The sequence below is a fragment of the Elaeis guineensis genome, chromosome 10 (assembly GCF_000442705.2).
Source record: "Elaeis guineensis isolate ETL-2024a chromosome 10, EG11, whole genome shotgun sequence".
Lineage (NCBI taxonomy): Eukaryota > Viridiplantae > Streptophyta > Magnoliopsida > Arecales > Arecaceae > Elaeis > Elaeis guineensis.
This window is the reverse complement of record NC_026002.2, coordinates 65,576,163-65,587,907: the sequence shown is the minus strand read 5'-3', so window position 1 is coordinate 65,587,907 and position 11,745 is coordinate 65,576,163. Positions and strand designations below refer to the sequence as shown.

General features: G+C 36.8%; 1 protein-coding gene and 1 non-coding gene across 2 annotated transcripts; one reads left to right on the top strand and one right to left on the bottom strand.

Annotated features, from left to right (window-relative positions):
- The first annotated feature begins 3,032 nt into the window (after positions 1 to 3,032).
- On the top strand, positions 3,033 to 3,139 carry LOC140852270 (small nucleolar RNA R71). Its single transcript, XR_012135172.1, has one exon. It is a non-coding gene; the product is annotated as a small nucleolar RNA R71 (small nucleolar RNA).
- A 4,113-nt stretch (positions 3,140 to 7,252) lies between these two features.
- On the bottom strand, positions 7,253 to 9,408 carry LOC140852223 (uncharacterized). Its single transcript, XM_073245195.1, has 3 exons — positions 8,639 to 9,408; positions 7,560 to 8,524; positions 7,253 to 7,455 (listed from the first exon to the last, which is right to left on the bottom strand). The coding sequence occupies exons 1-3, from the start codon at positions 9,406 to 9,408 to the stop codon at positions 7,253 to 7,255; spliced, it is 1,938 nt and encodes a 645-aa protein (XP_073101296.1).
- Between the last annotated feature and the right edge of the window lie 2,337 nt (positions 9,409 to 11,745).

Sequence of the window (11,745 nt, the reverse complement as noted above, 5' to 3'; positions counted from 1 at the left end):
ATTCAAATGGTTCAGACCAGACAGGAGGATGAATGATTGGAGCTGATACAAGTGCATTTTTTAGAAATTCAAAGGATTCCAAGCACTCATGAGTAAATTCAAATTTGGTATCCTTTGCCAAAAGATTAGTCAGTGGACGTGCTACTTTGCTAAAGTTGGCAATAAACCTTCTATAGAATCCAGCATGACCTAAAAATGAACGTATTTCTTTCACAGATTTAGGTGGTGGAAGACTTACAATTAGATCTATTTTGGCCTTGTCCACTTCAATCCCCTTTTTAGAAATGACATGGCCAAGAACTATTCCCTGTTTGACCATAAACTGACATTTTTCCCAGTTGAGAACTAGGTGCTTCTCCTTACATCGTTCTAGAACTAATTGCAGGTGATTCAGACACTCGAAGAAGGTTAGACCAAAAACAGAAAAGTCATCCATAAAAATTTCTAGAAATCGTTCTATCATATCTGAAAACATGCTGATCATGCATCTCTGAAAGGTTGCCGGTGCATTACATAGTCCAAAGGGCATTCGTCTATAGGCAAAAGTACCAAATGGACAGGTGAATGTAGTCTTTTCTTGATCTTCAGCGGCTATGGGGATCTGGTTGTAACCGGAGTATCCATCAAGAAAACAGTAAAACTCTTGTCCGGCTAGTCTTTCCAACATTTGATCAATAAATGGCAAAGGAAAGTGATCTTTTCTTGTCGCAGCATTCAACTTTCTATAGTCTATACAGACCCTCCATCCCGTTTGGGTCCTAGTTGGGATAAGTTCGTTTGCATCATTTTGGACCACTGTTACCCCAGATTTCTTGGGTACTACTTGAACTGGGCTTACCCAAGAGCTATCAGAAATAGGATAAATTATTCCACTATCTAGGAGTTTCAGAATCTCCTTTTTAACTACATCCTTCATAACTGGATTAAGCCTTCTTTGGGCTTCTCTTGTTGGTTTAGCCTCTTCCTCTAAGTATATTCTATGTTGAACTATAGAAGGCCTTATTCCTTTGATATCTGCTATGGTCCAACCTATTGCTTCCTGATTTGCTTTTAGAACTGACACTAACTCCTCCTCTTGCTTGGGATCTAGGTCTGATGCAATAATTACAGGCAAAGTTTCTTTGGGTCCTAGATATGCATACTTGAGATGTTCTGGGAGGGGTTTCAGTTCTAAAATGGGTGCTTCCTCTATCGATGGTTTAGGTGATGGTTTCACCATCTCAATGATTGGTTCAGTAGGAAGTGTCGATTCTTGATTAATCTGATTTTCTTTAAGTATTTCATTGACATCCTCAGACTCATGGATTAACCAGGGGTTAGACTCTAGGTCGACTTCATCATCACTAATGTCAATGGATTCATAAATACCATCTTGGACTACATTGACATCAGCATGAGAAGAGGATTCCTATTCTAAGTTAAAAACATTAAGCTCAATGGTCATATTCCCAAAGGATAACTTCATTAGACCATTTCGACAATTGATTTCAGCATTGGCCGTAGCTAAGAATGGTCTTCCTAAAATGACAGGTATATGTCCTTTAGGATTCGCAACTGGCTCAGTCTCTAAAACAATAAAATCTACAGGAAAAATAAAATTTTCAACCTTTATCAGAACATCCTCGACCATTCCCTTAGGGATCCTGAGAGATCTATCGGCTAACTGTAATGTGATCTCAGTAGGTTGAAGTTTTTCTAATCCTAGTTGTTCATACACCGAATATGGAAGGATATTCACACTAGCTCCTAGATCTAGCAAGGCCTTTTTTATATTGGTTTCTCCAATAACACAAGAAATTGTTGGAGCTCCAGGGTCCTTATATTTAATTGGCACATGGCTAGATAGGTATGAACTGACACTTGCAGCCAAAAATGCTTTCTTTGGTACATTAGTGGTCCTTTTCCTAGTGCAGAGATCTTTTAAAAATTTGGCATAAGTTGGAACCTGATGGATTATATCTAAAAGAGGAATATTAACTTGGACTTGTTTAAATACCTCTAAAATTTTGTCTAAATATTCAGATTTATTGGATTTCAGTCTGTTTGGAAAAGGAGCTCTAGGACTTTTAAGTACTGGACTAGGTGAATTTTCAGTTTCTGGTGCTTAAGGTTGAAAGGTAGTAGTTTTAGAAGGTGACTCGGCAGATGAGTCATCTATATCATCAAGTGCAACTACCTTATTGTCTATTTGTTTTCCTGATCTTAAGGTATGAATGGCATTTACACCATTAACTTGGTTTCCTTGTTGGGGTCGTGGACCATTTTGGTTCCTAGGATTTGGCTCAGGTTGGCTAGGTAACCTACCATGTTCTCGTTCTCTAATGGTCGAAGCCAGCTGACTTACTTGCATTTCCAAACGGGCTATAGCTTGGGTGTTATTATTTATGAGTTGACCCGTGGTTTGCATAAAGCTGGTATGTGTCTTCATCATGGCTTCTAGGCTTTTCTCTAAAGAGGTAATTTTCTTATCATTATCATGGAAGCCTGGCGGGTTGTTCATTACTGGGTTGGACCTTAGATTTTGCTGATTGAAATTTGGATTGCCTACATTAAGATTCTGGGACCATGAGAAATTCGGGTGATTCCTCCAACCTGGGTTATATGTGGGTGCATAAGGATTGTTCAATGGTCCTTGATAGGTGGCATTCACCTGTGCAGACTCATTCGAGTAGGAACATTCTTCTAAGACATGGTCTGGTGCATTGCACCCTTTACACATGGGTGCAGATATTTGATTTACATTGGCTGGTCTCTGTAATTCTAAGGCTTCCAATCTACGTGTTAAGGTTGCAATCTTGGCCTCTGATGCTAGGGTTGGTTGAATTTGATGCATTCCTCCTCTTGAAGGTGTAGCTTTATCAGGTTCCCTAGTTGTTTTCCACTGTAAATTTTTCTCGGCTAGGTCTTCTAAGAATTGCCAAGCTTCAGTAGTTTCTTCGTCCATAAATTGGCCTTGGCACATGGACTCTAGCATGGTTCTTGAGTTTGAATCTAACCCCTCATAGATGATCTGGCATAGTCTCCAAGTTTCTATTCCATGGTGTGGGCATTGGGTCAAAAGATTCTTGAAACGATCAAAGTACTTCCAAAATGATTCACCAGCTAGTTGGTAAAATTGATTTATTTCATTCCTAATCCTAGCTGTTTTATGATGGGGGAAATACTTTTTTAAAAATGTTCTCACAAAGCCCTCCCAGGTAGTGACAGAATAGTTTGGCAGACTATAAAGCCACTTCTTAGCATTGTCCTTAAGGGCAAAGTTGATTAATCTAAGTTTGACCTCATCCTCTGTTAATTGCAGTTTCATGGTTGCACATACCTCCTCAAATTCTCTAATAAATATATAAGCATCCTCTAATCCTGTGAATTTTGGAAGCATATTTATGATTTGAGGTTTGATTTCAAAATTGTTAGCTGTGGGTTGTGGCAACCTGATACAAGATGGTTGGATGGAGCCAACTGGATAACACAAATCCTTAAGGGTCATGGGTTGGATTGGTTCAGCCATTGGAACAACAGGAATTGACTCAATTCTAACTAGACGACCCGACACTCTTCTCCACACACGAAGTGTACGGTTCTCGATGTTTATACAATTTTTTTTTTTTTTTTAATAAAATTTTTATGTATAAGGAAAAGAAAGAAAAGAGAAAAAGTTCTAAAGAGAAGATCCTAAGGAGTCCTAAATCTAAAGAAAAGTAACCAAATTAATTTAAATTTAAATTTTTTTTTTTTTCAAACAAGTGAATCAATAAATTAAACTCAATCTATCCTAGGGTTAACCTAAATCTAGACAGCTCCTAACTGTTCCAAGATGACCCTTCAAACCTTCCAAGTGGAGATTGATCAACTAGTTAGCCAGGTAAGTATAAGAGGTGGGAGGTTCACTCATCGTTGCCTTTCTAGACACCAAACGAGTTGGCCAGGCCAGCAACTGAACCAATTTAACAAACCACTCTCAGGGACTTGCCTAGACACCAACTAATCAAACAACTCAAACTTGGTAGAACTCTTAGGGTTCCTTGTCCTATTGAGCTCGAATTCCTTAAGGTTGACGTCTAATTGATTTTAAGATTAAAAATCTAGGTAATGCAATATGATGGAGATGGTTTTTGGGCTAAGGAAGGGTAATGAAATCCCCACCTTATCTTGTTAATGGGTTGATGCCCTTAGATTAATTATGAAAATGCAAATACAAATAAACAAGATGACCAAGAATGTAAAAGATTTTAATTTAGAATTTTTTTTTATTTTGATATTTTACTTCACGATTATGAAATGTCTTTTATTTTGTTTTATATATATATTTTTTTTGTGATTAAGTAAATTCAAATGATTAGGTCTAAAAGCAAAAGTAATTAACTAAAAATAATAAAAGAAAAATTAGAAGCATACCTGAGTTTTCCAGCAATCACCAACTAAATATAGAAACCTAAAGAAAAAAGAAAGAGAGTTATAACGCACGAAGAACAAATATTTGAAAATAATTTAAAACGCCAAATCCCCGGCAACGGCGCCAAAAACTTGATGTTCAAATCTTAAAATTTGTAAATAAAACCGCAAGCGCACGGTGTGCAGAGTAGCACGACCAGCGAGTACGGGTCGATCCCACAGAGACTTGGTTTTAAAAATAATTTTCAAATCTATGCTCAAGCGAGCTTTAACAAAAATCGAAAGTCGAAAGTTGTTTGCTAAAGACAATAAGACTAAGGATCTTGGGTTTTTGAATCCACTAGATCTAGATTTGGGAATTCTACCTAGAATTTTTCTTATTGATCCTAACGACTACTCCTCTTATCTTTCCCAAGCATAGATTATGAAGGGACTAAGGCCCAACGATAACCCATCAAGATTCTTTACAGGGGAGTAGTAACTAGGATCCCTTAGGGTTTTCTCCTCCTATGCACTGAATCAAGCATGAACTATGAAGGGACTCTGACCCAACTGTAGTTCATCAAAAATTTTTGGCAAAAGAGGAAGAAAAAGAAGCACTAAGAAAAAGAAAGAACCCTATGTAAAATTCCTACTCATGATCTAGCTTCATCGCAAACCCTAGAAGGGATGCTTAGCTAGACATGATCTAAATCTACTTGCAAAATTTAAATACAGAAAAATAAACTACCCTAATTTCATAAATTAAACTATCCTAATTGCATAAATTTAAACTGCATAATTTAAACTAACCTAATTGCATAAAATTAAATTGCATAAATTAAACTATCCTAATTGCAAGAAAAATAAATTGCATAATGTAAAGAGATGAAATTGTATAAAAATAAGATTTTATATATAAAAAAAATTTATTACAAAAATCTCAAAGCTCGAGGCTTGAAAAGAGAGCTAAAAACCCCACTATCTAGGGTTACAAGCTTGATCGGAAGGAAGAATACATAAAACAAGGGCCTTTGGGGGCTTTTTATAGGCATTTGGGGGTTATAAGGTTTTCAAAACTTTCGATGTGGGACTAAGAGGTTTTAGAGAGTTGTTAGGGGGGTTTATGGTACACCGATGGGTCCATGATCCACGCGCCTGTTGCTGTGGACCAGGCGGCTAATCAGATCACCAAATCAGTTGATTTTTGATCAATTTTGATCTGATTTGACTCGGGTTTGACCCAATTGAGTCTTCTTTCTTCATTCTTCAATTCCTGGGTCAATTTAACTCCGTTTTGCATAAAATTTGCATCGTTGGAATCCTCTTTCCTTGTTCTTTCTATTGATGATCTCTTCTTCTGCAAAATATAATAACAAGTATCAATTTTTTAATAAAGTTAGATAATTTAGATATTAATTGATACTTTTTATGTCAATTTGTGACATAAATCAGTTATTCTATTTTAAACATTGTTTATCTTCTTCATCGTTGCATGTATCCTGCATCCTTAAATACTATTTATAGTTACTATTCATTACTATTCATACTATTTGTAGAATTACTATTTCGCAAAATACTATTTGCACATCATTTGCATCGTAGAAGTACTATTTGCATATTCTTTTCTTCCATACTCCTTCCTTTCACGTTCCTTCATCATTCACCTACATGCATGTTTTCAAAATACTATTTTAAGTTATTATTTTAAAACTATTGCATCACTATTTACATAAAAAAATAATAATAAATAAAAAATTATAAAAATTATAAAAAATAATAGTAACTAGGTAACATGCATATAGTAAGTAGATAACTTGCATATAAAATATAAAAATACATAAAAAATTAAAAAATTAAAAAAATATAAAAAATATAAAATTAAAAGATATATAAAAAATAAAAATTAAAAAAATAAAAAATAACTGACCTATAGGCAAAGTTATTAAACCCGACCCGGGCCTTGACCCGGATAAGGCACCGGGTTAGTGGGTCAGCGGTCCAACCATCGGGTCAATGGTTGAACCAACGGGTCAATGCACAAACCATAAAATCCAAAATTTAATAACCTGTTTATATCCAGAAATACAATAATAGTCCTGATAATATATATTCCAATGCTACAAGTATCAAAATACAAATGAAACAAAACTGTAATCCTATAAATACAAATAATTAGACTAAAATATTGATGAATATAAAGATTTAATGGTATAAAGTTATAAATGTATAATAACTAGTAGTTTAAAATATAACTATCCACATCTGCTAGCAAAATGAAAAGTTTTAACAAATAAGTACATAATAATGTACGACATTTTACTTCAATATTTTTTTAAAAAAAAGTTAAAAGTGATAAACCAGTACACAACATAAAAATTCAAGCTAATGGACTGAAATTTATGTCAATATTTACAAAAACATCTTCTTGAGTTGCAATGTTCTCATCTCCTCCATCTTCTCTCCTATTCGCATCATTTCCATCATTTTCACCATCATCACCATCCAAATCTTCCAAGTTCAATATATCTACAAAATCACAAATTTAACAAAAAGTTAAAAAAAAAAATCATATGTAATAAAATTATAATAATATTTTATTCATAAACTATATAATAAAATAATTCGCTCACCATTATTATTATTTTCTTGAATAGAACATGATGCCAATTCACGGTGAAAAGTTTCTAATTCCTCACTAGTTAACTCCGATGGCTCATCGACTAATATCCACGCATCATTATCACCAAACAATTCCAAGTCAATAGGATCATTGTTACGACCTTTGAAATAAAACCTGTATTTAATATTTGTTAGTTTGAAAATTAAATAACAAGAAATAAATACAAGCAATTGGATATCATTCATAATAAAATTACCTTTATTGTAGTCTCAAATTATAGTGCACAAATACTAGATCATTAAGCCTTTGATGCTCTAACCTATTTCTCTTTTTAGAATGAATATGTTCGAAGATGCTCCAATTTCTCTCGCACTCGGACGCACTACAAGTTTGGCTTAAAACACGAATAGCTAACTTTTGCAAATTAGGTGCACAACTTCCATAGGTGACCCACCATTCATCTAGATATAAAATATTATATTTGTTAAAATAGAATGTAATTGAAAAAACTTTATATCAATGAAACTAATGAAAGCATAAGAACATAACTAAGGAACAAGCTTACCTGGAGCCAAGCGACTTCGATCATTTATAGCCGATGAGCGTCCAAAGTCATTTTCTGTATTTTTAAATAACCTCATCTCATTAGTTAAGTTCTCCTGCAAGGTTGGATTACCAAATGAATATCTCTCTATGACATCTAAGAGTCCAGAAACACTACGAGGATGTTTATCCATAAGTTCTGAGTCATATTGAAAACATGGATTCAACCAAAATCCAACTGCATGAAGATTTTGGTGTAATTGCAAATCCCATCGAGAATCAACTATTCTCAAATAAGGTTCGACTATAATCTTTCTCATTCTAAATCTCTTGATCATTTCATCTCTAGCTTGATGCATAGCATGATACAAGTAACCCATTGAAGGTCTATCATCACTGTCAACAATCCTCAAAACTCGAATTAAAGGCTCTGTTAGTTTAACAATGGTTGCACATTCATTCCAAAAAAGAGAATTAAGCACGTCATCGACGAGCTTTTTTCCTTTACTATCCTTAGCATAAGCTGAAGTTGTCCACTCTCTAGAAGTCACCATTGCTCTTAATGCATCTTTGTGGCCCAATATGCTTTGTAAAGCAATAAAATTGGTAGCAAAACATGTAGGTGCCGGACGAATTATCTCTTTTCCACCAATAAATTTTTTTATCAAATATAAAGGATAACAATGATTATAAATATATTTTGTGATACCTGCAGCATGGGCTACAGTGTTCTTCACTGAAACTAACTTGCCAATGTCTTGCATGATGAGATTAAGACAATGAGCAGCACATGGTGACCAAAAAAGTGTAGGAAAGTTTTGCTCCAACTTTTTACCAGCAGCAACATAGTTTGCAGCATTATCAGTCACTACATGAACCACATTTTCAAAACCAACGGACATGACAATTTCTTTGAACAACTTGTACAACATATCAGCTGTCTTTGAGGTATCTGAAGCATCCACGCTTTTCAAAAATACGGTCCCTCTAGGACAATAAACTAAAAAATTAATCAAAGTTCTCCTACACTAATCTGTCCATCCATCAGCCATGATTGTGCATCCTGTTTTCTTCCATGTGGCATGAAAGCTTTCAACATACTTTTTCACCTCATCAACATTCTTGGTTAACAAATAACCACGAACAGAATAAAAATTTGGAGCTTTGTAACCAGTCTCCATACTAGCTATGGCATCTATCATGCACTGATAATACTTAGAGTTGACAATATTAAATGGCACACATGCATCTATCATCCATTTTGCCACTGCAAGATCACACCTTTCAACTGCTTCTTTGTTTTGCAACAAGCTTTTTATAGTTGGTTGAGCACCAGGAGTTGTTCTTGGCATGAAATAATTTTCAATTGTTCCTAGTTGTTTTTCTTTTCGACCTTCTATATTTTTACCTCTTGTATTACCCGTAGACTTGTTTGATGTGGGAGGAATTTCTTGTATGTCATCATCTTCACCTAATTGCCTATAATATACTTGTTCCTCATGTTCCTTATGCCTTGCACTAAAGGGATTGTAATCTTCACCCATTTCCTTTGTTCTTTTCTTCTTTTCACTAATAGCTTGAATATTTTGTATCATTTGATGGCGAATATCCACCGGCACCTTGCGACATGGTTCTACTTCTCCTTTCACTCCTGTAAGATGTTGTTTGAAGCGATTGATCCCACCACCAGCAAATGACTTTCCACAATACAAGCATGCCAACTTCATCCTTTTGGTATTACCACTAAGTTCAGGAGCTTCTCTACAATGATTCCATGCAGGATCACTTTTACCTCTAACCCCAGTTATTTGAGTGGATGAAGTATTACTTGAATCATCCATGGATGGCATACTTCCCTCAACAGAGGCCATTCTTAATCTGCAAAGAAAATTAAATTAAGCTATAATTTATAAGTAGAAGATAAAATAAATAAATAACAAGATCAAGTCATCGACATCTTCTTTTATTTCTATCCAATTTTTTTTTCCCATGATCCTATAGAGTCAAACTCACGGTGATCACAGATTATAGAAATTAAAAAAATAATATTTAATATTTACTATAACAATCAGCATAGCATCATTAAAAAAAAAAATTCTTCATGTTCACGGGTGTTTACTGTACTGTGGTGTCTAGTATTACTGTGACACTGCAGTCAGTCACACAGTATTTAAAAAAAAAAAAATTTCATCGTGTCCGCAGACAGTCACACACTCACACTGTCACTGTGTCACAGCATTTAAAAAAAAAATTTTTTTTTTCGCCATGTCCGCGGCTGTATACGGAGGAGGAGGAGGAGGCGGAAGGGGGTGGAAGGCGGATGGCCATATGGAGGAGGAGGAGGAGGAGGATGCGAAGGGGGGAGGGAGCCGAGCAGAGGAGGCAGAGGGGGGAGCATACGGAGGAGGAGGAGGAGGCAGAGGGGGGAGGGAACGGAGCGGAGGAGGAGGTCGAGGGGGGAGGGGGTCGAGCGTACGGAGGAGGAGAAGGAGGCGGCGGAGGGGGGAGGGAGCCGAGGGAGGAGGAGGCAGAGGGGGAAGGGGGCAGAGGGGGGAGGGAGTTGAGCGTACGGAGGAGGAGGAGATGGCGGAGGGGGGAAGGAGCCGACAGAGGAGGAGGCAGAGGGGGGAGGGGGTCGAGCGGAGGAAGAGGAGGCGGACGGTGGATTCCCGGACGGTGGAGGAGGAGGAGGCGGAGGGGGAAGGTGGCCGAGTGGAGAAGAAAGAGGCAGAGGGAGGTCCGGAGGGGAGGGGGCGAGCAGAATACAAATTTGATCATCGATACAATACAACTCAAACGGAATATCATTTCCAAAGGATAACAGTAACATGATCAGCTATAATTCATGGTTAATCAATCCAAATTCTCGAGTAAATAATAGCTTAAAGCACTAGTTGATTACTTGAGATTCATGTCTCAGACATTGTCGAGATCTCTCATGAATGCTTAGAATCTGGTAGTTCTAATATCTTCACATACCTTCTGGAGTAAAAGTACCTAAGAAATCCCGAAAATAGCATATACCATTTTATGAAAGCATACATCTTCCACATCCAAGTACCGTCATATACCAAAAAATTCCATGTGAAAATTGTAAGAGGAGGGCGGTCGCGGATGGAGGGGCTGATTCCTCATTCCTGGGTCCTATTCACTGCCGGACTCCGGAGATTTGGAAAAAAAAAAAAGTTAGATAACAGATTACTCACCAGAGATGGAGAAGACTCGGTTGAGGTTCTCCTCCTTCGCTGCCGCTACTGATTTCATCACCGAGGGAAGATGGACTGAGGCTGGGGTTTGAGCTCGGAAACAAAGACAGATGAAGGGACGACGGAAAGTCGAACTGTCGATCTCGAAGATCAAAAAATTTTAATTTTTAATTTTACAGCTCAACCGGGTTAGACTGGGTCAGACGGTTCACGGTTCAATCGGCCGGTTCATGCGGTTTTAATCAGATTTTAAGCATAAATGATTTAATTAGATAACCGGCCCGGTCTTCTGACTGGGTCACTGGGTTTTTGGTCGACCGGCCGGGCCGGGCCGGGTTTAATAACACTGCCTATAGGTAACTTAACTAAGTCCATAGTAACCAGTAAGTCACTTAGGTAGTAATTTAGTAATAACATAGCTAGTAATAGCTTAGGTATAGATCATAGTATAGTTTAGATCTAACTCGTAATATAACTTAGATTTAACTTATAGTTATCCCTGAGAAAACCCATAGGTTAATCTTTAGTAAACCTTTAGAAAGTTCATAGGTTTTCTTAGGAAACCATTCCCATAGGAAACCTTTAGGATGTTGTCACCTTTAGTGTATTACCACCTTTAGATAAATCTTAGAGTCACCCTCAGGTAACCCATAGAGTCACCCATAGTGAACCTATTGATACCTTAACCATTAAGCAACCTTAAGGACAACCTGTAGAGTGTTTATCCTATTCACTTCATAGTAACCATATCCATAGGTGTCCAACCTTAGAGTTGTCCAGCCAATGTCCAATCCATAGGTGTTGTCCAGCCGATCCAACTCATAAGTATTATCTAGCTTTAGGATTCAGTCCAACCTTAGATTTTACTATATACTCTTATTGTTTAAGTTTAGAGTCCACCTTTAGGTTCACCTCACCGTTAGATTTTTTTTAGAAACCTCTATGTCCACCCTGTAAAATATGACCATCCTGTCTATTAGAAGAGTCTAGAGTCCATCCAGA